The 27359-nt window shown below is 36.7% G+C and overlaps 3 protein-coding genes across 4 annotated transcripts in view; 1 reads left to right on the top strand and 2 right to left on the bottom strand.

Moving 5' to 3' along the window:
- The window catches only part of LOC134252183 (msx2-interacting protein-like), a 42445-nt gene extending 36857 nt beyond the window's left edge, over positions 1-5588 (top strand). For both annotated transcript variants that reach the window (XM_062734621.1, XM_062734626.1), the window contains 8 exons: positions 164-1317; positions 1441-1561; positions 1650-1795; positions 1962-2250; positions 2460-2821; positions 3022-3225; positions 3434-3592; positions 3710-5588. In XM_062734621.1, the coding sequence (XP_062590605.1) occupies positions 164-1317; positions 1441-1561; positions 1650-1795; positions 1962-2250; positions 2460-2821; positions 3022-3225; positions 3434-3592; positions 3710-3841 (2567 nt within the window). In that variant the 3' untranslated portion in view covers positions 3842-5588. The remainder of the gene's footprint in view (positions 1-163; positions 1318-1440; positions 1562-1649; positions 1796-1961; positions 2251-2459; positions 2822-3021; positions 3226-3433; positions 3593-3709) is intronic.
- A 3575-nt stretch (positions 5589-9163) lies between these two features.
- Positions 9164-20078, bottom strand: LOC134251768 (uncharacterized). Its single transcript, XM_062734184.1, has 9 exons — positions 19948-20078; positions 19595-19748; positions 19131-19218; positions 17919-18066; positions 17179-17335; positions 16744-16914; positions 15494-15616; positions 13834-13947; positions 9164-10115 (listed from the first exon to the last, which is right to left on the bottom strand). Exons 1-9 carry the CDS (start codon positions 20053-20055, stop codon positions 9811-9813), a joined length of 1368 nt encoding a protein of 455 aa, XP_062590168.1. The 5' UTR covers positions 20056-20078; the 3' UTR covers positions 9164-9810.
- Positions 20079-24567: 4489 nt separating this feature from the next.
- LOC134251612 (GATA zinc finger domain-containing protein 14-like) lies at positions 24568-26596 on the bottom strand. The gene is made up of 4 exons (XM_062734022.1): positions 26488-26596; positions 26014-26344; positions 24977-25560; positions 24568-24914 (listed from the first exon to the last, which is right to left on the bottom strand). The coding sequence occupies exons 1-4, from the start codon at positions 26594-26596 to the stop codon at positions 24568-24570; spliced, it is 1371 nt and encodes a 456-aa protein (XP_062590006.1).
- Between the last annotated feature and the right edge of the window lie 763 nt (positions 26597-27359).

Raw genomic sequence — 27359 nt, forward strand, 5'->3', positions numbered from 1 at the left:
TCATGTGTTAAACATGAATTGTATTTTATCTTAATATTTGAACTGAAAATGGGTTTCATTTTAAGTTAAAATGAGATTATTTAAATAAATGCAGTTTGTATGTATTGTTTGGTTGTTATTTTTGAATTTTGCATATTTTTAACCTGAGCTTTTTCTTTTTCAGGACACATGGCAGAGCTACACAACAGAGAACAAGCAGCTCATCATTTGATGCCATCCACTCCAACAGCTACTTCTTCTCCCATTTCTACTCAGTCTTCAGTCATAGGGACAATGGCAAACAAAATGGACATTCATGTGACGATGACAATGCCGCACCTGACAAACAATGCTGGTAGAGTTCCTGCACATATGTCAGGTACTCTTGGAAAACCAGTCAGTGCCCAAAAGGAGATTGGCATGAACTTGACTAAGAGTGCATTTGAATCGGCTCCTACCTCTGTGTTGAGTACAGTATCCTCCTCCAGTATTGGGAGATCTGTGATTGCCAGTGCCCACTCCCAGCTGGCTCAGAATTCCACTGTGGTGGGAATGAGGACACAACAACGGGCTCAACCAAACAATGCTGCAGTTGAAAATAGTCAGAGAATGCAGCATATCTCTCCACATTTGCCAAATCAAAATCCACATGCTGAAGAGAAGCCTGGCATGGTTGGATCTGTGTCAGTTGGAGAGCGCCAACAACAGAGTGTGACATCTGCTCCCACTTGTGTAGTACATCCCATAACAACAACTTCCCTCAGCAAACAACCACATAACATGCCTACCATGATACAGCCCCCGGGTGCAGGGGAGCGTTTCTTCACTGATCCCAAGCTAAGAGAGGGTTTGACCAAAGAACAGTTACAACGTTTACCATACCATCAGATAATGCAGGAGATGCAGCAGCACCAAGCTCAGAAAGCTAATAAGACTTTACAGAAACAGCCAGACATTGGTAAAGAGAGTCCTCAGAGACCCCCAAGTGCTCACAGCAACCAACATAAACAGATGCTGCCAGGGGAAGCACATGTTAGAATGGCTCAAGAGCAGGCAGCATATTTAGCCATGCATGACCAAATACGTAACCAGATTTTACACAAACAAGGATTTTATTGGCCGCATCCACACCTTCCCCCGGCCAGTGTTAAAAGTGATGAGAAGAAGCAGGAGGTGAAAACAACTTCTCCAAAAATGCACCAACAAAGTAATATTATAGCTGCTAGCTCACAGCATCCCCAGATCAAGTCCCCAGCCTTAGCTCAGACAGCTCCCAGCATTCCTCAGATGGGCCACCAGCCAGTCACAAATACAAGTCTGGCCAACATCAACAAGAAGGTGAGAGGAGTTTTACTAATATTGCTATATATTTTACTCTTTATGTGTTTAGATTTCATGTGTTGATTGAAAGATACCAGGTATGATTTCTATATTGAATGTATTTATTTTTTTAATTTTAAGACTGCTGACAAGAACGCTGCAATGAGGTGGGCCAATGAAATGGTAATATCAGCTCATGAGGGACCCAAATCTAGACCTCCTTCTCATGAACCACCAAGAGCCTCTCCTCGCGAGCATTGGAGTAAGTACTGTAATAGAAAAGCTCACTTAAAAAAAATTAAGTAATTTAGCTGTAAGAATATACATAAATTGTGTGTTTGTTGTTGTAGCTCAACCAAGTAACATCCCACCCTCTCAGATGGGCCTCAAACCCGCTCACCAACCCCCAGAGCATAATGCTCCTATGTCACAGAAAGAGCATATCAAAAAGAAGAGAGCAGAGGAGCGCAAGCAGCAGGAGCTGGAAGAAATGCATGTCAGTATACATGTTATACTGTCAAAGTTAATTCCATGTTTATTTTGTTTTTGATTTTACAATGATATTTATTTCTGCAAGTTAATATAAAGCTGATAACTATTTCTCATGATTTTAATTTTCAGATTTTAGCATGCATTTTAATCATATTAATATCCTTTTGTAGTATCAGAGACAGAGAGAGCTACAATTCATTGAGAAACAAATCCAGATGGAGCAGGCTAATGCACTACACAAACCTAGCAGTTCTACGTCAAACCAGCCCACTGACATGCGACAGACAGCCCACGTTCCTGGTCAGCAGAGGCCAGACGGACAGGTGGATGGCAAGAACCTGATAGATCCCCGCTTTGTCCAACACCCATTGTATCCTGGGATGCCGGACATGCGAAGACCTTCCTCTCAAAATCCAAGTGCATTTACACCACCAATATCAGGATCTGACATTTCTCCTGGTAAATATTTGAATTTTGTTGTGTCAAGAGGTCCATTGGACCTAAAATAAAATAACTTGATTTTATCAAAATGGTTAGTGATATTGCAGTAATAATCTTTGATATGCTGATTCGTATAATATTCAAATGCTTTTCTTTTTGAAATTCAAGGACTCTTTATGAGCTGTGATTAGATTCTTATGAAGAAATGTGTGATTATTAAATTGTAGCAATCCCGGCGCACAAGAATTATGCAGAAATCCAACAGCAGTTGTACCAGCAGCATCCTCATCTGTACAACGTCGCTTTGGACCCACAGTTTCACCTGCTGACTTCGGGTCTGCCGTCCCACTACCTGCCCCGCCCCGGGGGTCTGTCTATCCAGGACCTGACGGACCCTGCTCAGTCTGGGAGAAGCAGGTCACCCCCTCGAGTTCAGAACGTCCCAGTCAGCAGCCAGACCTCATCAAAACACAGAGAACAGGAAGATCGTATGGTGCCCATGCATGAAACACCGATGCACATGCAGCCCCGGGTCATTCAGGAGGCCCCAGCACCAGGAGGGGAGGGCAGTCTACTCAGTCTTCTACAGGTATGCTCATTTTGTGAATTATTGTTAAATTATTCATGTTTAATACAAATATAAGCAAGCTATAAGCTCTGATCTTTTCTAGACTACATTCGTAAGATGAGTACATTCAAGAGAATTTTTACCAAACTATATTTAGGCTTACTTTGCTTGAAGAGTTTTATTAATGGAGTAATATTAAATTTGTTGATTATTGTTTTCAGCGTTATCCTGTTATGTGGCAAGGTGTGCTTGCCTTGAAGAATGACCAGTGTGTGGTCCAGTTACATATGATCAATGGATATGAACAGTTGGTCAAGCTATCTCTCCCCCAACAAGGTCCTGATGGGTCAGTGCAGCCTCTTCGTATCGCCCAGAGAATGAGGCTGGAAGCCGCCCAGTTAGACGGGGTCATCAAGCGCATGAAGGTATTGTGATCATTTATTTGAACTTAATTATCCCCTCGCAATGAACGTGGTGGGGATAGATCTAGAGCAACATACTTTCAAGCCATAAAAAGTTATATGCTTTGATTACTTTAAGGGAGGAACTGCCAGTTAAGCCTCAGGATTACTATGCTCAATTCTTTGCTTTTAAAAAGTAACAAGTTTTATTCACCTGCTGTATATTTTTCAGTTTGACAATGACTACTGTATGCTGTTGGCCCTACCCTGTGGGAGAGACCATGATCACATCATAGAGCAGACTAGAGCCATGACCACAGGCTTTATTCAGTATCTACAACAGAAGCAAGCTGCTGGAATCGTTAATGTAGCTGAACCAGAGACACAGCAGGTAAATACTGGTCAAGTCGACCAAGTCATGACAAATATTAGCTAGATTAGCATTACATTGATAATGTTTTAAATGGTGTATTTTTGTGAAACTGTATACATATTTACTCCATTTCAGCCTGCCTATGTGGTCCATATCTTCCCTCCGTGTGACTTTTCTCGGAATACATTAGAGCGACTTGGATTTGACTTGATGCAGCCACTGAGGGATTTAGCCCATCTTCTTGTGATTATCACAACAGTGGCATAGGATATGGAGAATTTGATGTGAATGTTTACTATATGTGTACTAAATATGGAATTAATTATGGATTTAATACTTTACATACAACAGAATCCAAATTCAATAGGTTGGATAACTAGTGATTTACATTACATGTGGAGTATTGTTTGTGTACAACTAAGTTGACTAGTGTGACATCTATTTAGTGAAATCACTGGCTTGGAAATCATACCTTTGTGTTTTATATAGGGCATTTGTCTCATTCTGTGAGAGAACTTGCAGTGAATTGCACTTCTGTAGACTGATGGTGCATTCCCACTAAACTCTTGTGTTTATTTGTGATCCTTGAAAACAAAACTTTCTATTAGTGCTGAATTCTAATGTAATATATTTGTACATACTGGATAAATAATACGTATATATCTTGCGACAACATACACTCTTAAAGTAGTGGTGTTGTCCTTGTATTTATTTCTGGCTGCATTGTAGCTTTGTATTGACTAGTGCTGATGTAAATAGTTATCTTGATACCCCGTCCCTGTTAACCCAACTTGTCGAAGGTCACAAGGACAAGGTGCAAATACGTAAGGATCGGAATTCGCTATACTCATGAAATGTAACGGACTATAGAATTAATTGCTTTTTTTGTAAATTAAGACGTAATATACTTGTAAAAAAAAATCATGTACATAGGATGTAAATAGCCTTGATTGTATTAACTTGTGTACTTGACAGTGTTACAAATAGTTTTTAGGTGTTGATGTATACTTTTAGTGTCTGTGATATAAGTCATTTGATATGAATTCTTAGGTGGTATATTTTGTTATCAGCTATGATGTGGAGTTCCACCATCGGGTTCAGTGTTGACCTTTCATCCTTGTTAACAGTGAGTGTGCCAGGCTATGACAGAATTGAGTGTTCAATTTTTGTGTGAACAAGGTGTGAATTTCTGTAGTTCTAAAATTCCTCGGTTTTAGGACATGATTGTTTAGATTACAATTACAAAAAATGGTCAAGTGAACAAATCTTTAATTAAACTCAACAAAATAGCCAATAAAATAAACATGCTAAATGTGATTGAATGTAAAAATGTTGTTTCACATATAATTGAACAAGATTATGTACTTTAGAATTTTTTGCATTAAGTGTGACATGTATACATGTATAAGTTCATCACCTTTGAGATCTCATTAAGGCAGCTATTCATCACAGAATGACATATACAGAGTGAATGGGAAATCCCTGTCCTTAACACAGGGGAAATAAGAGATGAGTGTGTATACGTGTGTGAGGTTACATGTGCGTTTTGTAATTTGTGCACGTGTAGGAATTAACAAAAAAATCTAGACAATGCTGGTCATTAAATCTATTATAACGCAGTTACAGATATATTTCTTTGACAATTTAAGAATGTGTATTTAGTTTTTAAAAATTTAACATTTTTGGAGAAATTTGGAAAAGATAACAAGATATCCTTCATTTAAAGAGATTCATTTTTTTTTTTTCAATCACACAAAATTGATTTTTTTGGGGGAATTTTTTTTCTTTGAACAGTTTGGTGCTATCTTGTGATACCTTGTTTGTTTCTCTGTAAGTTAATAGCTGGGTGTTAGAATTATCTTCCATGCAGATCAGAATTTTATTTTTGTAAACCTGTGTTAGTTTTACAATATTACGTGGCTCAATTGTATATAAGTCATTGTCACTAATTGTCAAACATTTCATCAGAGGACGCTTTAAGAGAATAAAGTACAAGCCAATGAAATGAAATAAACTCTCTTGTGTTCATTTATAATGTGCATGACTGTACATTTTCCACAGACTAAAACATGTATGTATATTATGGTCAGTCACTACAACATCATTGCTTGCAGAAAGGTGAAATGGATTCAGAAAACCAGTCATGAGTGAGATGATCTAGAATATCAGATCACATCACACAATATTGCATGAAATCCACAGTTAAATTGAGTGATACACAGTTGGGTATTTAATAATGATAATAAAATATGAGAATCTGAAAAAAGAATTTTAAACATTTGGGCTTGTACATGTATTTATCTTGATGTTTAGATGATATGCTCAGCAGTGTGTCGCTTCTTATAATGATCAACTCAGCTGTTGATATCATCACATTAGATGTCCTACAGTGTAATCCCAAGTCACATTACAATTTCATCACGAGTCAACAAAGGGCATAATTCAATAAAAAAGGATTAAAATCAAATAAAACTTGACAAATATTAGATTTGAATCATTATTCCAATTCCATAAAGTAGTAAACTGCCGGAAAACTGATAGTAGACTGATTATAGAAAGTCCATAATTTCTATGAAAAAGTCAGAATAATAAATTGAATTTGTTTTTGCCTGCAGCCTCCAACTTTTCCTTGTGCAGTAATGTATAAAGTCAGTAACAGAAAGCTCTGTTGGTAGAGCATCTGAGTACTAGTGTAAATGGTCCATGGTCAAATCCTGGTCTGGTCCGTCATTGAAGTGACAGGTTAAGAATCTGCCAGGGAAGAGCCTGGGTTGTTGTCTTTTGGGGCGCATATGACTTGTGATTTGAGAAATTGGGGGTCTATTTGACCAATGAATTAGTCTAAACCCTGGACAGGGCAGATATTTACGTAAGTAATGAAAAATCATTGGAGGAAATTTACTGGTTGCATGACAGAAATCGCTAATTACAGGTGGTCCAGGTCACGGAGAGGTTTATCTGTATCATTCAAATCAAACAGTTTGCTTGCTAGTTCTGCAGAATAGATGTACTGTTATCTTGTTATGACCTAAACCCATACAAGAGTCAAGAATTTCACTATTATGAAAGAGGAGTAACTGCTTCTTGGAACTAATGCATATTCTTTTTATCTGCAAGCTATCTAGGCATAAAGAAATTTTTGAAAACTGCATTAATTCTGGTATATTTAGACAAAATTCCCAGATCTCATGAGGATTGTTATCATAAATTCACTATTTTTAATCCCCTTCATCCTTAGATGCAACAACATGCATACCAAAATTGATTGAAATTGGCCCAGATATTTCAGAGGAGAGGCCGTTAATGCTCAAATTATTACCAAGGCACATGAGAGATTATATGCTGGGGACTGATAGCAATACATTGTCTGAATGAAGATTGTCTTATACATGTACAAAACAGGAGACATGGAAGCTTAAGATTTTAAAATACTTTCCTCTTCTTGAAATCTAATGACAATAAAGACAGCCCTATGCATATCAAATATTTTATTTTTCAGAGCATTACAATATATAATGACAAATACATCAGCATCAAATATAGTACTTTAAAAGATCACCAGTATGTATTAAAAAGATGTATTATGCACACGAATTTATAAAATATACCCGTATAGCTATAATTATCAATAAATGAGATTCAACTTGTCTGACATACGAGATTTCTTTGAGACATCAGTAATTACCTCGCTAATAGGATTAACGTGCTCTAATATGTAATTTTTTTAAGTAAAATTTTTTAAATTTTTTAATTTTGTGTTCTCCTCATGGAATTTAAACTAAAATTATAGCATTCCCAAGATAACAAATTTTCTTTAAAGAAATTGTGCAATATCAACCTTTAAAATTGACCAATATTAAGTATCCAGAGTTATTAGCATTCATAAAATACAACCTAGATACTTTAACCAGTAATCAACAGCAAATCAACTACATTTACAATTTTCTTTTGGTATCAGAGAAATAATATAGTAAAAGAAAACCATTGCATTAGTCAGCAAGATTCTTGTTCACTTTGATCAGTCTCGACTTTACCTCGGGAAACAAGGCTGATCTCGGGAAACCCAAATCTTGCCAACTCCCTTATTGGCATATATGACAATACAACATGAGCCAAAGAGGACTCAAGCATTGTGTCAACAACTAATTAAAAAATATAAATTTAACAAATGACCATAAAAGATTATTTAATGAATTTCAGATACTAAAATCCATTAGAAATTGTACCAAGATTCATTTACAATCGTATCAACATCCATTGATAACTGTTACAGTATCATTGATCACCACCACATAATAACTAGTTACTACATTTATACAAGTACCACTATACAAATTTCAAATACTGTGGAATCATCATTGTTCATGGGGGGTTCAATGTTTTTAGGATTACTGGATCATCCTCAGACTCAAATTTACTTCACCATGAGTGATAACTTATTCAGGTATCAGTCATGTATTGGTTCATTAAATATTCCATATATACTGGTACATATTACCCACAAAACAACATTCCCATAAAAACATTGGTCCCATGAATGAAAATGATTTCACAGTATGATATAAAATGAATCATTAAAATGCCACCTGCTAAAAATATCAAGTTTGCTAAAATAAGTAAAAACCAGAAGTCTCTGTTGAGACTGAAGCTCTACTGGTTTGTACTTAAATCAATGGGAGAGAAAAGTACTTAAGCAGTTGGGAATTGGAACTTTACAACAGCATAATAATATAATCAGACAAAAACTGTATTTGGAATAGCATTTTGAGAGAATTTCACAGAAATTTCTATTTTTAGTAACCACGGCAACACCTTTCATCGAAATCAAAAACCAATACACAGAATTATGTATCTTAGTGTAGTCTACTTGTGTGCCAAGTTATATTGAAATCAGACCAAAACTGTAGGAGGAGTAGCGTTTTGAAAGAATTTCACAGAAATTTCTACTTTTTGTAACCACGACAAGACTGTTCATCGAAATCAAAAACTGATAAATAGAATTATGTATCTTAGTGTAGTCTACTTGTGTGCCAAGTTATATTGAAATCAGACCAAAACTGTAGGAGGAGTAGCGTTTTGAAAGAATTTCACAGAAATTTCTATTTTTAGTAACCACGACAACACTATTCATCGAAATCAAAAACCGATAAATAGAATTATGTATCTTAGTGTAGTCTACTTGTGTGCCAAGTTATATTGAAATCAGACCAAAACTGTAGGAGGAGTAGCATTTGGAAAAATTGTTTACAGACAGATGGACAGACGCCGGACGCATTACTATCGCATAAGCTCTTCTGGTCTCTGACCAGTAGAGCTAATGATATTAAAAAAAAAAATACATTGTACAATTTTATAAAAATAGATGTAAAGTTATCCATTTGAACATTACCGGTATTTGATTTCTATCATTCATAAGTAGTTATAGTAGCATCTATTATACATATATTACATGGCTTCAAGGGCAGCATACCAGAATATTTGCCCCTTGGTGACAGGAAAGCCCTGGAGTGTCATGTCGCCCGATGCTGAAGGCAGAGGGCGACATAACACTCCAGGGCTTTCCTGTCACCGAGGGGCAAATATTCTGGTATTGCTGCCCGAGAATTAAGCCATGTAATATATGGTATATAACACTTTTAAGCATTGAACCCAAATCAATCATGAAACATATTTATTGAACACTATGTATAAATGTACGTTGCTTATAATTCAGAAATGTCCCGTCCTGTTTCATGGCAGAATGTTTTCAGTATGCTAACACTTGTGTTGATAACCTTTATTGTATTTAAAGAATTTTTCTCCTCAATTAAGTTATCTATTTCCTCTGAATTCAAATAAACAAATCGCAGACATTGTCTCGACTTTTTAATTTTCGCGGAACTGTTTACGTTTGCTTAGCAACTGCCTCTGTGAATTTTGAACCTGACGTATTTAATATGCAGAATGATTGCACGCGAGGGAACATAACTGTGTTTGGGAGGGCAATATAACTGTTTCCGGTGGAATAAAACTATATCCGGCGTGACTCGGCAGTTTTTCAGGGCATATGGATAAAAATATTATATTTCTGATATAATGGGAAACCTTCTTCTAAAATGTTATATAAATAAATACACTGATAACACAGTGATGTAATTCAATCAGTATCCAACATTGTAGATCACAAAATAGAGACAATTTGAGATGTACATCTTGCAGAAAACTTCCATTCTTTTATTTTCCCCCCGAAACTTTTATCACACTTGTTTATGCTCATCAGATGGCCTGTGTTCAAACTCGTAATCCAGATGCACAAAAGCCCTTTCTACTTCTGGTAAACATTCTAGTTTATGTTGTAGTGGTTCACCGATGTCGTGAGCTTCCTTCAGAGTCATATCCTCTGGTAAAACAATGTCTACCTCTACAAGGAAGTTAATTCCGAAGTGAAATGCCCGCACCGTGTCCACATAGAGCAGCTTTGGGTGATGATTGACACAGATCCAGGTTAATTTCTTCAGGAAATCAGGTTTAGCTGTGTGTCCTGTTAACAGCTTGATTTGTCCTAATAATAACAAGAGGCCCATGGGCCACATCGCTCACCTGAGAAGCTTTGGCCATTCCGTTCTTTACCAGACCCTACCCCACTGATCATAATTTAAACAATTTGAATTCTACACTATCCCAGTATGCTTCCACATAAGTTTCAGTTTTTCTGGCCCAGTGGTTCTTGAGAAGAAGATTTTCAAAGATTTTTTCTATATGTTTCTATGTAAAACATTGATTCCTTATTGTGGCCCCGGCAACACCGGGGGTCATGATTTGAACAATTTAGAATCTACACTACCCCAGGATGCTTCCACATAAGTTTCAGCTTTTCTGACAAAGTAGTTCTTGAGAAGGAGATTTTCAAAGATTTATTCTGTATATTTCTATGTAAAACTTGGATTCCCTATTGTGGCCCCGCCCAACCCCTGGGGGTCATGATTTGAACAATTTAGAATCTACACTAAAACAGCATGCTTCCACATAAGTTTCAGCATTTCTGGCTCAGTGGTTCTTGAGAAAAAGATTTTCAAAGATTTTTCCTATATATTTCTATGTAAAACATTGATTTCCCATTGTGGCCCCCCCCTACCCCCAGGGGTCATGATTTGTAAAATTTAGAATCTACACTACCCCAGGATGCTTCAACATAAGTTTCAGCTTTACTGGCCCAGTGGTTCTTGAGAAGAAGATTTTTAAAGATTTTTCCTATATATTTCTATGTAAAACTTTGATTCCCGAATGTGGCCCCGCCCAACCCCCGGGGGTCATGATTTGCACATTTTAGAATCTACACTATCCTAGGATGCTTCCACATAAGTTTCAGCTTTTCTGGCCCAGTGGTTCTAGAGAAGAAGATTTTCAAAGATTTTTCCTTTATATTTCTATGTAAAACTTTGATTCCCCATTGTGGCCCCACCCTACCCCCGGGGGTCATGATATGAACAATATAGAATCTACACTACCTGAGGATGCTTCCCCATGAGTTTCAACTTTCCTCGCCCAGTGGTTCTTGAGAAGAAGATTTTCAAAGATTTTTCCTTTATATTTCTTTGTAAAACTTTGATTCCCAATTGTGGCCCCGCCCAAGCCCTGGGGGTTATGATTTGAACAATTTAGAATCTACACTACCCCAGGATGCTTCCACGTAAGTTTCAGCTTTTCTGACCCAGTGGTTCTTGAAAAGAAGATTTTCAAAGATTTTTCCTTTATATTTCTATGTAAAACTTTGATTTCCCATTGTGGCCCCGCCCAACCCCCGGGGTCATGATGTGAACAATTTAGAATCTACACTACCCCTGGATGCTTCCAAAGAAGTTTCAGCTTTTCTGGCCCAGTGGTTATTGAGAAGAATATATTTAAAGTTTTGTTCTATATTTTTCTATGGAAAACTTAGATTCCCTATTTTGGCCCCGCCCTACCCCTGGGGGTCATGATTTTTAGAATTTAGAATCTACACTACCCCAGGATGCTTCCACATAAGTTTCAGCTTTACTGGCCCAGTGGTTCTTGAGAAGAAGATTTTTTAATGACCCAACCCTATTTTTGTCTTTTCTTGATTATCTCCCCTTGCGAGGGGATATGTCCCTTCATTTTAACAATTTAAAATCCCCTTCATCCAAGGATGCTTTGTGGCATGTTTAGTTAAAATTGGCCTCTTGGTTCTTGAAAAGTCGAAAATGTCACAAGTTTACAGACGGACGGACGGACAGACAGACAGACAGACAGACGGACAGACGGACAGACGGACGGACGACGGACAAAATGTGATCAGAAAAGCTCACTTGAGCCTTCGGCTCAGGTGAGCTAAAAACCCAACAAAATACTATAACTCATCAGCTGCATTTCAACAAGGCAATAACATGTATTTTCACTTCAGATTAAAAAATATTTTCCTGTTTAATGTGGTAAAGGAGTCTGGAGATTCAAGATATCCAGGGTAAAATACTTTAAGAATAGGTGTTTGGGACTTCCACATCACTTCTACATATCCATAGTATTTCAGTCATGTTCCAAATACTGATGTTGAACCGTACTTACCATAACCAGTGGACCACCAGCCCACCAGTATGTACAGAGATATCAGGATAGCTCCGATTGTTACTTACCATAACCAGTGGACCCCCAGCACACCAGTATGTACAGAGATATCAGGACAGCTCCGATTGTTACTTACCATAACCAGTGGACAACCAGCCCACCAGTATGTACAGAGATATCAGGACAGCTCCGATTGTTACTTACCATAACCAGTGGACCACCAGCCCACCAGTATGTACAGAGATATCAGGATAGCTCCGATTGTTACTTACCATAACCAGTGGACCACCAGCCCACCAGTATGTACAGAGATATCAGGATAGCTCCGATTGTTACTTACCATAACCAGTGGACCCCCAGCCCACCAGTATGTACAGAGATATCAGGATAGCTCCGATTGTTTCTTACCATAACCAGTGGACCCCCAGCACACCAGTATGTACAGAGATATCAGGATAGCTCCGATTGTTACTTACCATAACCAGTGGACCACCATCCCACCAGTATGTACAGAGATATCAGGATAGCTCCGATTGTTACTTACCATAACCAGTGGACCCCCAGCACACCAGTATGTACAGAGATATCAGGATAGCTCCGATTGTTACTTACCATAACCAGTGGACCCCCAGCCCACCAGTATGTACAGAGATATCAGGATAGCTCCGATTGTTTCTTACCATAACCAGTGGACCACCAGCCCACCAGTATGTACAGAGATATCAGGACAGCTCCGATTGTTACTTACCATAACCATGGACCACCACCCCACCAGTATGTACAGAGATATCAGGATAGCTCCGATTGTTACTTACCATAACCAGTGGACCACCATCCCACCAGTATGTACAGAGATATCAGGATAGCTCCGATTGTTACTTACCATAACCAGTGGACCCCCAGCACACCAGTATGTACAGAGATATCAGGATAGCTCCGATTGTTACTTACCATAACCAGTGGACCACCAGCACACCAGTATGTACAGAGATATCAGGATAGCTCCGATTGTTACTTACCATAACCATGGACCACCACCCCACCAGTATGTACAGAGATATCAGGATAGCTCCGATTGTTACTTACCATAACCATGGACCACCAGCCCACCAGTATGTACAGAGATATCAGGATAGCTCCGATTGTTACTTACCATAACCAGTGGACCACCATCCCACCAGTATGTACAGAGATATCAGGATAGCTCCGATTGTTACTTACCATAACCAGTGGACCCCCAGCCCACCAGTATGTACAGAGATATCAGGATAGCTCCGATTGTTACTTACCATAACCAGTGGACCACCAGCCCACCAGTATGTACAGAGATATCAGGATAGCTCCGATTGTTACTTACCATAACCAGTGGACCACCATCCCACCAGTATGTACAGAGATATCAGGATAGCTCCGATTGTTACTTACCATAACCAGTGGACCCCCAGCACACCAGTATGTACAGAGATATCAGGACAGCTCCGATTGTTACTTACCATAACCAGTGGACCCCCAGCACACCAGTATGTACAGAGATATCAGGACAGCTCCGATTGTTACTTACCATAACCAGTGGACCCCCAGCACACCAGTATGTACAGAGATATCAGGACAGCTCCGATTGTTACTTACCATAACCAGTGGACCACCATCCCACCAGTATGTACAGAGAAATCAGGACAGCTCCGATTGTTACTTACCATAACCAGTGGACCACCAGCCCACCAGTATGTACAGAGATATCAGGATAGCTCCAATTGGATCCAGGTACACTAACTCAGACACCTTATAATGGTCATACATGCTTTTGGATCCTGAAGAATACAATTTACATTACATTAATATATGGCAATGGACAAAAATTCAAAGATAGCACAATGTACAAGAAGTCTCTGATGAGACTGTAGATCTACTTGTTTGTATCCTCTATCCTTTATCTAAACTTGAAATTTTTTTGTTTAAAAATTATTGTTTTAGAAGATATGACAACACTGATTAGTATGATTAAGTTTCTTACTTTAGAACTTTTTAAAATCAGATCAATTCCTTTTTAGTAAATATGGTATCACCATTTTACAGATAGCATTGTCTCCATGACATGTGTTGTACTTCATCATCAAAAATCCTTTTTTAATTTCAAATATGAGTCAGAGCTTTTTTTTTTTTTTTAAATAAATATCTAGGGCTGTAAATTTGGTAAAATGTGCAAAAGCTTCTACAGTGTTGTGTGATAAAGCAAAATTTTTATCTTTAAAGGTTCTATAGATAATTCTTAATTTAATGGCTATCAGATCAGACCTCTGAGATATGACCTTGACAAAACACACCAGGGGCATTGAGGAGTGCAGTGACTACTTAGCCTGTATGTAAAGCTATGATCTTGAACGTTAAGCTAGCCTAGCTGCTCTAGGGACAGTTAGCATAATTATATAAATTTGGTGCTAAGTATAACGTATCAAATCCAAGATGGCCTCTTAAAAGTTACCACTTTATAGCTCACAAGATTTTAACAAAAAGGAGAGATTGTTTTCAAATATTTTATTGCTTGAAATAAACTTTTTGTTCCAGAAATAAGTTTTCACTGATTCATTCGTCTCCAAAATTTAACGCTTAGCAGTTATGCTAGCTGTCTTTTCATTAGACTGTACAAAATTGCAGTGGTACTTAGCAGTATTAAGCTCCTACAACCTCAAACTATATCCTAGCTTAGATTTAACAAGCATTAATACATACAGTACTCAATATGACCAAGATATCTAACCAGCAGCAGCTATGCTATCTGCTACAACCTTAAAATGCTAGCTTAACCATAACAAGTATTCATTTATACAGCGTGTTCAATATGACCTAGATATCTAACCTAGCAGCTATACAAGCTGCTACGATCTTGAACACAACCCAGCTTATTCAAAATACAGCTCATTTATGAGGTGCCAGGCATTATTTGTATGTGGTACAAGAGGCATAGGTCAGAAAAACTCATCAGCCACAGTAACTTTGATCTCTAGAATATGGACTAGAAGGCTAAATACAGTTACTAGGCTACTGCTGAAGAATAATGATCATTCTCATCTGTTATTAAATAAGTATAAGCTATTCAAAATGTCTACCTCAATGGCCACTGCAATCTTTAGCAATGAAATATGAAAATAAGTAATGAACTATGTAGCGAAGTACAACTTACAGGACCAGTATGACTTTTCTTGCAAGCATAAACAAATTATAAATTGCACAACATGACCAAGCAGATCGACAAAGGGATAAATTTTTAAGCAGGGACAAATTTATCAGTCCTAAATATTAACAATCTCTATTCACTCATGTATTATTTATAGTAAATAAAGATTCCTGCTGTCCTACCTATGTATCCAAACACAATCGCGATAATGTTAGACAGGACATCATTTCTGTGATCCCGTGTCATGGCGTCCACTGACGGAGTCTTCACTCTCCTACACACTAGGAACAGGATGATCTTCAGAACTGTGAAAAGGGAACAAAAATGACATGGGTTATGTTGGATTGGATGCTTCCTTGATCAAGAAAAATCCATTAAAATAATTGTCTCACTCTGAACTTGTTTTGATCAAAGGGTTGCTGGTAGAAGAAAATTTTAATTCAGAGTGATAACTGTTTTAACTTTGCACAAAGACAAAAACATACAATTTTTATTTCCAGAAATGTTTATTTGTTTGTATGTGTGTGTGAGAGGGTGGGGGTGAAGGGGGGGGGTGTCTATGTAAAAACTCGAACATTTTCAAACTTCCTAGTACTTCCCAACACTTGCAATCATTCAATTTTAACCTAAAACTTTATGTTTATTCTTAAAATTCTCAGATACAAAGTTCAGTTATAACTGGGTTTTTCTTGAGGGCTAATGCAACAAACTTAGAATGAAATATATACAATGTACTAGAGAAGGAAATGGAAAACATCAACATAAAAATCAATAACGACTGAGCAACAAGGGTATAAAATCAGCTGCTTTTATTAAAAAAAAAGTTTCATGGTCACAATCTCAGACCGCAACCTTTGTTATTCTCTGTTTTTCTCCTTTGTTTAACTTAACGACCCCAATTTTTCCCTCCTATTCCTAAAGCTATATCTTACAGGAAATTAATTTTCCTTGGATGAAGAGAATTGAAAGTGGTCGTTGAAAGGCAATTAAGAATTTATCTTTAGCCTACAAAATCATTAAACCTTTCCACAGCTGAGACCGAAAAATCAGGTAGATAACAAAATTTACAGGATTCATCTTTTTCTTATGGTTAGCACCTTCTGTTTACTATATGAAATTGGTATGATGAAATCTGTCTGGAGTTACTGTGTCACAAAAGAAAAACCTAGACATACAAACAGACAGAGTGATACGACCCCAGTTTTATATATATTTTCTTTTATTGTAAAGAGCTTCTTTACAAAAGTGAAAATATAGTGAAAGCTGTCCGAGTTACAGTCTTGCACAACAAGTGTTGACAGACAAACATACAGACAGATGGACAATGTGAATTCTAAATGGTTCATGTATTTCATGCAGGGCCCTAACAAAAAATAGCTCATCCCATAATACATGTATATTTAACAAGAGTGCTTACATTTAAATAACATACCAATAGTAGAACACACGATTACAATGGTGACGATACACACTTCAGGCCGTTCTCCCTTTCCTGTCGCGATGTCGACAATCCTCTCAGCACTTTCCACGATCAGTTGAACAGAAGCTAGACTCATGATCACGGACAGTATTACAATAGATATAGGTTCCAACTTTGTACGTCCTGTTCAGAAAAAAATTAACATATCAAGACTTCTGCTTTTTTTTTTCTAATGAGGTACATTTGTACAACTTTTTTTCAATTTCCAGAAAACCCCTATTTCTTATAAATCTACATTGTTTCATTGCCATTAAAGCTGGGGGGTGGATCCAATGATAAGAAAATGACACTTAAATTTTCAACAGTGAATTTTGTTATAGTTATCACTGTATTGAATGCAAGAGAGTGTTTGCTTGGTAAATTATTTGAGAATGACAAAATGGAAACCTTGAGGATATTCGTATAAATCCCTTTTTTTCATGGCCCGCTCTGTGACGGCTATAACGATTCCAGACGCGAGATCCACACAGCTGTCCACTAAACTGGAGATGATGGAAATAGATCCAGACAAAATGGCTGCCACCAGTTTGGCTACCAAAAGACACTGAAAATGTATAATGGCTAAGACTTAAGGACAGATGAGATGTTCCTCAATAATACATAATTTTTTTCCAAGATTTTATCATTGAAGAATTACTACTTTAATATGTTTATTCACAAAAAATTGAGGTACCTTTCCAGGCATTTGTGCGAGATACCCGAGGAAGGCATTTCTTATATAATCCTTTAGGGAAAAAACTTAAATCTGCCAAAATCACATTTTAAATGTTTCAAATTTTTAAAAAAAACAATTAGAAACCAGTTAAGAAATCATACATTTATTAAAATTTTGTATATTTTTCATACATTATGAAGATATACAAAACAGATACACTTTGTATTTGGAGAACGTATCGTCTAACTTTAATTGAAAGTTTGCAGTTGTCACTTTACTAAAATACTGTAAAAGAAATCATCAAAAACGGTAATAATAATCATAAGGAATAAGATGGTAGCATAAAGAAATACAAAGGATTAAGTCAGCCAGAGCTGAACCATGTTTTACAGTGATGAAATATTACAAATTCAAGAATTCAGTGCAGCTTGAGAGGTGCATGAAAGCTTAATAATAATGAAAAAATACCCACCAAATTGACGGCTAGAGTAGCTTTAGCAAGGATGCCGGCTTTTTTCTGTTTCTCTGCGACCTCCTCTGCTTGTTCCATAGCATCATCAACTCCGAAATGAAAATCCTCAAAAGCTGTGATTAATTCATCCTGGTTCTTGTAGAATGTTCTGGAATATTATTATAGGACTTCTATTATATTTCATTCAGTAAAAAGGTAAACAGTTTACAGGGGTCAATAACTAAACCCAAAGTCTTATACTGACCAAATGCTAGATTTGATACAAGAAAGTTTTCTAAATACAATTTCATTAATATACCGTATACAAGGAAATTTTCGTCCCATTTTATTTTTGACCTCGTCACATTAGGGCGAATTTAAAATGAGATGAAATCAAAAAACACTGAATAATTTCTTAAACAGAAATGTGAAAGGGCGAATTTGAAACTGGCAAAATTGTCATCAATTGCAAAAGGGAGAAAATGACACAGGGTGAAAATAATCCTGTATACAGCAGGGTTTTAACATTTTTTTTTGACTAGTGCTTCTTTACTTTTACTAGTCCGTGGGCAATTTTATTAGTCCGTCAAAAAAAAAAATAAATAAACAGAAATAGAATTAATGTTGCAATGTACTTTTTATACTTTTTAAAATTAAACAAAGCATTTCCATGAAATGTTTATATCAAGAATTTGTTGAAATCGCACAATCAGGAATTACGATTGTATTCCCGATCTCATTCGTTTTTCTCTATACATGATTACATCATCTAAACATCCGACATCTTTCTTTATTTATGTGGTATACTAAATCATGATCACTAAAATGTTTAATTTTATACCAATGAGTCTTAAAATTAAGCGCCGAATTGACTCAGAATTACCTAACTTCCCACCAAGAAGCTAGAAAGCTAAAAATAAATATGGGGTTTTCCAGTGAAAGTTGTCAAAAATTTGAACATTGGTAAATTCTTTTTTCTCCCAAGAAAACTTTATTAGTCCATTCGGACTAATTAGCTACAATTTTTATTAGTCCGAATGAAAATGTATTAGTCTGAGACTAACGGATTAACGTTAATGTCGAACCCTGATACAGTAGTGAACCATCTGAAAAATCAGCAGCAAGATAATCCCCATATGCATCATCTCTGCAATTAAGTCTGGTACAGATAGACCAGAGAGTCACTTTGGAAAAGAGAAGCTTTAAAAAAAACAAAGCTATTGTGTTCTTCACCTAATGCGTTTTGGGACATCCCTCTTGCTTTTTCCTTGTTTCTTTGATGAAAACTCATTGATAGACATTTTCCAGTCATCTTTATTTTCTATAAAATCAAAGAGAGAATTTCTCATTTTATTTTATTGTGTATTTGAACAGATGATATAATAAATTCTCTTTTGCATAAATTCCCCCAGATTTTACATGAATTAATTTTTGTGGGGATTAATACTTTCTCCCTATAGACACACCCTGACCAAATCATACCTCATCTAATGATGAAGATGACACTTGTCAGAATCAGGCGAGTTTTGCCAAATGAATAACTTTTCTTGTCTTTTTGGAATGAAGAGATCAATAAATTCATGTTCTTTCCACAAATTTTTACATTTTAAAGTACATGTATATAAGAACTCTTAATCCCCCCCACCGAATCACAAAAATTTTCACTGTTCAGTACATATTTAGTATAAAAAAAATACCGTTTCCAAAGAAGCTGCTGTGTGAGGGAGCCACCTCCGTTATACAGATTCTGTGGTGACATTCTGAACTGGGGGAGGTACCATTCACGGCCGTACTGCCGTCAAAAATATTCGGAGCATCTGCCCTTCCCAACAGAAACTTCACAACTGCTGTCTAAATACATCAAATTTAAAAAATAATTAACACTTCAGTACGACAAATACATGTAGAGTAAAACACGATCATAATGAAATGCCAAGCATAGTCCATTTTGCTTCTTGTGGTGCCCCTGTTCAGATTGTTTCTACATTTTGTAATGTTTATGTAGTTTTTTTCCAGGTTGATATTGCAGAGGTCAGTGATGATAACTTACATGTTCACTTCTTGGCAGATCTCCAGATGATAGTCTCCGTTTGAGGGGGATGTCTTCCTCCTTCCCTGTCAGACTCAGGTCTTCTAATGTCAGGGACTTCTTTGCCATGGTGCTACTTTACTCATCAATACATGTATTATCTGCTCAAAACAAAACACATTACAATGAATGAGTTACATACAGGGAAGGTAAGAAAATGATGAAACATCTGAATGATGACCCCATCAATATTTTTCAGTCCAAGAGTTTTGATAAAAATATCTTATTTACCTTAGCTACTTTGACACAAAATTGGGAATTGTGAGTTTGGGGTTACAGGGAATGATAATACCTGTAGGTTAAAAAACTTTGCCACAACTGAATAGCTCTCAACAGCATAAATTTTGGTTTATATATCTTGAACCTTTTTTTAACTACGCTAAACACAAAATATAACAAACAGACAGACCATCACAGATGGGAGGAACTCCTACTTCTACTTTTACCAGTAAGTGGCCTCTGTCAATTAGTTGACTATTATGCCACCAGGTGTGCGCATGTTTAAAAAAGATTTAAAAAATGTAACAATTGTGACAGTCTATTTACAACTGAGTTTAAAAAAGAATTATTTGGCTGGTGACCTATAGACAACCTTGAAACAGTCAAGGCTCGGAGCCATCATGGTAGAGGAGGGTAGGGCATTCCACTCTTGGATGGTACTTGGGTAGAATGATTCCTTCCTCACTGACGTTCGGCATGATGGTAACTGAAATGCCAGAATATTGTTGTTTCAAGTTGTTCTGTCTTAAGTTCTAAGTTTCTGGCTAGTGTCAATCTGGACATTGTTGTTAACAAGTTTGTACATGGCACTGAGACTGGCTATCCTTCGTCTCTCTTCTAATGATGGCCATTCCAGCTGAATTAGCATCTCGGTTACAGAGGAGGTGTTGTGGTATCCGTTGTGGACATACCGAGCTGCTCTGCGCTGAATCATTTCGATTTTGTTATTATCTGACTTTAGATAAGGATTCCAGGCAGCACTGGCATACTCCACACTTGGTCTTACTAGTAATTTGTATGCTTTTTCCTTGATGTTATTGTTACTTATATTGATGTTTCTTTTGAGGAATCCAATGTTTCTGTTCGCTTTAGCTGTGATGTTGTTTAAGTGTTCAGTCCACTTCAGATCTGAAGAGATGGTAACGCCTAGATATTTTGCAGAAGAGATATGCTCCAGTTGGTGTCCATGTAAGGTATAGTTCTTCTTAATGACTCTACGATTCCTGGTGATGCTTAGCACATTACATTTTTCTGGGTGGAACTTCATGAGACACTTATTTTCCCACACTGCTAGTTGATTAAGTGTTCCTGCACCTTCTCTGCATCTGCATCTGATGTGATGGTCATGTATGCTACAGTATCATCAGCGAAGAGTCGTTCCGTTGATAGAAGGCCCTCTGGCATGTCATTGATATAAAATAGAAAGAGACTGGGCCCAAGTACCAAACCTTGGGGAACACCTGAGTCTACGGACACCTCTTCAGATGATTCGCCCTCCACGACAACCCTTTGCCTGCGGTTGGTAAGGAAGCTTTGAATCCACTGATTGGTCTTTCCTTTTATTCCATAATGGTTGAGTTTTGTGGATTAGGAGACTATGGCTCACTTTATCGAAGGTGGGAAAGACAGGGAATGGGCAGGCATATTGACACAATATATGCCAGGCCATTTTCATGATGGGTTGTGGGAGGGATACAACTATTTAATTAGCATGCATCAAGATGCCTTTATTGATTTAATGTTGTCAAACTTGTGTTACTGTGTTCAAGGTCAGTTCAATTTTAAATGCACAACTTTCAACTAGGTCTATGGTAGTGTTGTCACTATGATCGATTTATAATCGATGATCGGTCGGAAAGGCTGTCGATTTTAGACAATCGATTGGAGATTTTAGCAATCGATTAATCCGTATAATTCAGCACATATCTTTTTTACTGTTTTCTCACTTTTATTTCAAGAACAGGCTCTTGTTATCAAAATATATATCTTTCAAGAGTTGTCCTTTACTATTTTAAAATTCATGTACTTAAAATCTGTTTGAAATAAATCAAAAGATAATGTTATTTGTATTTCTAAACTGAAGAAACTAAACTACTTGTATAAATGAAATATATTAGTTTTCAGTAACTGTAGTTGTCATTTCATACAGAATCTCAAGGATTTACAATATTAAATGTCTTATAACAGTTTAAAAAATTAATTCATTATACATTTTAGATGATCATGTAAATTAAAACCTGATCTGTCAATGCTTACTTTTCCCAGGCCAAGTAATTCCTAATCATGCAAAAATCTGTATTACTGAAATTGTTAATCAAACTGCATATATACTGTTTTTAGAATTTCGATCTGTACAATGCACCTTTTCTTAAATTATTTAACAATAAAATTCAAAATTTTATAAAATCTAATGCCTATTTTATGCAAATGGTTACCGATTCGATTATTGGCCGATGATCAGTTGGTTAGAGTCAACCGATGCTACCGATTAATCGATTCTGATTTTCAACCGATTTGACAACACTAGTCTATGGTATACTCTTAGAAATCGAGAAAGTACAGAGACTATTGTTAAACACAATTTATCTTAATTTATTTCTACTAAAATATACATAGAGAGAGGTGAAATTTTTTGGGTGGATCACAATAGTTCGAAATTTTATCAATAAAGTCAATAGAAATCACTCGATTGACCAAACCAGGCCCTGGGCTCATGTTAGCTCATGCCTTGGTCAATCGAGTGAATTGATAAAATTGCCAACTCCTGTGGTTTGATTTCTATGTTTGTTTTAAGAAAAAAAACTTTAAACGACAAGATATACTCACATGAAGTTGATACAGATACACACGAACGCAATAAAAACAAAATTAGAAAGGCTACTTTGTTGTTATTGTCTAGATCGAAACCGGAAGTCGCTACCTCGTCATAAACTACGGAAAGTATCAGGTCAATCTGACCAATATTCCCGTTTCTCAGAAGCAAACATTGATATATATATTTTGTGAGTAAGATGCATACCTAAAATATTTTTCCATCAATAATATTTGCTTTAAACAATTATTGTTTCTTTGGAACAGGTGACATCTGACTAGAGACGTAAAATTATGGTCATTGATGGAGTAACTTTGTGGCTCTTCATCAGCTACCCCTCCTTCCATCCACTAGTATAACTATTTTAGATCTACCCTGATACCGTTACGTATTAAAATCGTCCCTACAGACCTGTTTTATATATCACAATAACAATGACTTATCTTATTAAATGGTTTATATATTAGTTAAAAAATTAGTATTATTTAGCTGGGAATCTGAGTACTGAAAGTACTTGGAATCGAAATAATTCGATAAATTGATTGATTGATTGCATACTGTTTAACGTCCCTATCCAGAATATTTCACTGATATGGAGACGTCACCATTGCCGGTGAAGGGCTGCAAATTTAGGCCTATACTCGGCACTTACGGCCTTTGAGCAGGGAGGGATCTCGTGCCACACCTGCTGTGACACGGGGCCTCTGTTTATATGGTCTCATCCGAAGGACCGCCCCATTTAGTTGCCTTTTACGACAAGCAAGGGGTACTGAGGCCCTATTCTAACCCGGATCCTCATGGGGCAATTTGATAGATAGTTAGATACATAAATCCAAAATCTAGTTTTGTAAAAATGTAGGAATTCTTGAAATGGGATTATTTTTTAAAGAACAAAGGAATAATGTTTGATTACTGATTTTAAACTTTTGTATCCATGGTGGTCTTGTATGATTTTGTACCCTTGCATGTGTTTTTATCTGATTTGTATCCCTGGTGGTTTGTATGATTTTGTATCCTTGGTGGTTTGTCTGATTTGTATCCTTGGTGGTTTTGTCTGATTTTTACCCTTGCATGTGTTTTTGTTTGATTTATATCCTTGATGGTTTGTCTGATTTGTATTATTGGTGGTTTGCCTGATTTGTATCCTTGGTGGTTTTGTCTGATTTGTATCCTTGATGGTTTTGTCTGATTTGTACCCTTGCATGTGTTTTTGTCTGATTTTTATCCTTGGTGGTTTGTCTGATATGTATCCTTGGTGGTTTTGTCTGATTTGTATCCTTGGTGGTTTTGTCTGATTTGTATGCTTGATGGTCTTGTCTGATTTATATTCTTGGTGGTCTTGTATGATTTGAATCCTTGTTGGTCTTGTCTCATTTGTATCCTTGGTGGTTTGTCTGATATGTATCCTTGGTGGTTTTGTCTGATTTGTATCCTTGGTGGTTTTGTCTGATTTGTATCCTTGGTGGTTTTGTCTGATTTGTACCCTTGCATGTGGTTTTGTCTGTTTTGTATCCTTGGTGGTGTTGTCTGATTTGTATCCTTGGTGGTTTTGTCTGATTTGTGTGCTTGATGGTCTTGTCTGATTTGTATTCTTGGTGGTCTTGTATGATTTGAATCCTTGTTGGTCTTGTCTCATTTGTATCCTTGGTGGTTTGTCTGATATGTGTCCTTGGTGCTTTTGTCTGATTTATATCCTTGGTGGTTTTGTCTGATATGTATCCATGGTGGTTTGTCTGATTTGTGTTCTTGGTGGTTTTGTCTGATTTGTATCAATGGTAGTTCGTCTGATTTGTATCCTTGGTGGTTTGTCTGATTTGTATTCTTGGTGGTTTGTCTGATTTGTATCCTTGGTGTTTGTTTGAGTTGTATCCTTGTAGGTTTGTCAGATTTGAATCCTTGTTGGTCTTGTCTCTTTTGTACCCTTGCATGTGGTTTTGTCTGATTTGTATCCTTGGTGTTTTGTCTGATTTATATCCTTGGTGGTTTTGACTGATTTGTATCCTTGGTGGTTTTGTCTGATTTGTATCCTTTGGTTTTGTATAATTTGTATCCTTGGTGGTTTGTCTGATTTTGTATTCTTGGTGATTTGTCTGATTTGTATCCTTGGTGGTTTTGTCTGATTTGTATCATTGGTGGTTTTGATTTGTACCCATGCATGTGTTTTTGTCTGATTTGTACCCTTGCATGTGTTTTTGTCTGATTTGTACCCTTGCATGTGGTTTTGTCTGATTTGTATCCTTGGTGGTTTTGTCTGATTTGTATCCTTGGTGGTTTTGTCTGATTTGTACCCTTGCATGTGATTTGATTTGTATCCTTGGTGATCTTGTCTGATTTGTATCCTTGGTGGTTTGTTTGATTTGTGTTCTTGGTGGTTTTGTCTGATTTGTATCAATGGTAGTTCGTCTGATTTGTATCCTTGGTGGTTTGTATGATTTGAATCCTTGGTGGTTTGTTTGATTTGTATCCTTGGTGGTTTTGTCTGATTTGTACCCTTGCAAGTGTTTTTGTCTGATTTGTATCCTTGATGGTTTGTCTGATTTGTATCCTTGGTGGTTTGTCTGATTTGTATCCTTGGTGGTTTGTCTGATTTGTATCCTTGGTGGTTTGTCTGATTTGTATCCTTGGTGGTTTGTCTGATTTGTATCCTTGGTGGTTTGTCTGATTTGTATTCTTGGTGATTTTTTCTGATTTGTATTCTTGGTGGTTTCGTTTGGTTTTTATTATTGGTGATTTTTTCTGATTTGTATTCTTGGTGGTTTTGTCTGATTTGTATTATTGGTGGTTTTGTTTGATTTGTATCCTTTGTGGTTTTGTCTGATTTGTATTATTGGTGGTTTTGTCTGATTTGTATCCTTGGTGGTTTTGTCTGATTTGTATCCTTGGTGGTTTTGTCTGATTTGTATCCTTGGTGTTTTTGTCTGATTTGAATCCTTGGTGGTTTATCTGATTTGTATTCTTGGTGGTTTTGTCTGATTTGTATCCTTAGTGGTCTTGTATGATTTGAATCCTTGGTGGTTTGTCTGATTTGTATTCTTGGTGGGTTTTTTTTGTCTGATTTGTATCCTTGGTGGTTTGTCTGATTTATATCCTTGGTGGCTTTGTCTGATTTGTATCCTTGGTGGTTTTGTCTGATTTGTATCCTTGGTGGTTTTGTATGATTTGAATCCTTGGTGGTTTTGTCTGATTTGTATTCTTGGTGGTTTTGTCTGATTTACATTCTTGGTGGTCTTGTATGATTTGAATCCTTGGTGGTTTGTTTGATTTGTATCCTTGGTGGTTTTGTCTGATTTGTATCCTTAGTGGTCTTGTATGATTTGAATCCTTGGTGGTCTGTCTGATTTGTATTCTTGGTGGTTTTGTCTGATTTGTATCCTTGGTGGTTTTGTCTGATTTGTACCCTTGCATGTGTTTTTGTCTGATTTGTACCCTTGCATGCATTTTTGTCTGATTTGTATCCTTGGTGGTTTGTCTGATTTGTATGCTTGGTGGTCTTGTCTGATTTGTATTCTTGATGGTTTTGTCTGATTTGTATGCTTGGTGGTTTGTCTAATTTGTATCATTGGTGGATTTGTCTGATTTGTATTCTTGGGTTTTTGTGACTTTTATCTGATTTGTATCATTGGTGGTTTTGTCTGATTTGTATCAATGGTAGTTCGTCTGATTTGTATCCTTGGTGGTTTGTTTGATTTGTATCCTTGATGGTTTTGTCTGATTTGTATCCTTGGTGGTTTGTCTGATTTGTATCATTGGTGGATTTGTCTGATTTGTATCCTTGGTGGTTTGTATAATTTGTATCATTGGTGGATTTGTCTGATTTGTATTCTTGGGTTTTTGTGACTTTTATCTGATTTGTATTATTGGTGGTTTTGTCTGATTTGTACCCTTGCATGTGTTTTTTTCTGATTTGTATCCTTGGTGGTTTGTCTGATTTGTATCCTTGGTGGTTTGTCTGATTTGTATCCTTGGTGATTTGGCTTATTTGTATCATTGGTGGTTTTGTCTGAATTGTATCATTGGGTTTTTGACTTTTTTCTGATTTGTATCCTTGGTGGTTTGTCTGATTTGTGTCATTGGTGGTTATCCCCACAAGGTCAGCTGCCAATACATAACATGCTTCATAAATGCAAATTATATTTTCATTTGCAGAAAATTGGTACATGGATTCCGATTGCTTGGAATGTGTTCAAAAGCACATTCCAAAAACTTTATCTAAAAATTGTGGACCAAAAAAGGCTTAAAAAAACATATATACTGTAGCCTCAGCAGATTTACTGGTCTGGACTTTCTTTTTGCCAAGAAGACAAGCATAAAGGCCAATGTCGTGAATATATTACACGAAAGCAATACATAAAAAAAACACTTTATTTCCTTTGTAAAACATTGTAAAATATTTTTTTACATACAATGAAGCACATTGAAGTGGTAAAATTTTCCGTTTAACTGGAACGTTTTGAGCTATCTTTAGAACAATGATTTTCATACAATGACACGCCCATTTCTTTAGAAAGAAAAAATCGGTCAAATGGTTCATTCGAATACCTGTAGAACAGGTATTCCATAA

This window comes from Saccostrea cucullata, unplaced genomic scaffold (assembly GCF_032062105.1).
Source record: "Saccostrea cucullata isolate Sc308-1 unplaced genomic scaffold, CSIRO_AGI_Scuc_v1 ctg1, whole genome shotgun sequence".
In the NCBI taxonomy this organism is placed as follows: domain Eukaryota; kingdom Metazoa; phylum Mollusca; class Bivalvia; order Ostreida; family Ostreidae; genus Saccostrea; species Saccostrea cuccullata.

Excerpts from the sequence above, each read along its gene's own strand:
- LOC134251768 (XM_062734184.1), bottom strand. The coding sequence starts at position 20,055 with ATGGCAAAGAAGTCCCTGACATTAGAAGACCTGAGTCTGACAGGGAAG. Across the intron at positions 19,219-19,594 it reads CAGCAGCTTCTTTGGAAACG|AAAATAAAGATGACTGGAAA; the intron begins GTATTTTTTTTA and ends TTGATTTTATAG. Across the intron at positions 18,067-19,130 it reads GATGTCCCAAAACGCATTAG|AACATTCTACAAGAACCAGG; the intron begins GTGAAGAACACA and ends ATAATATTCCAG.
- LOC134251612 (XM_062734022.1), bottom strand. The coding sequence starts at position 26,596 with ATGATACAAATTATACAAACCACCAAGGATACAAATCAGACAAATCCA. Across the intron at positions 25,561-26,013 it reads CATACAAGACCACCAAGAAT|ACAAAACCACCAAGAATACA; the intron begins GTAAATCAGACA and ends AATACAAATCAG. Across the intron at positions 24,915-24,976 it reads AGACAAAAACACATGCAAGG|ACAAAACCACCAAGGATACA; the intron begins GTACAAATCAGA and ends GATACAAATCAG.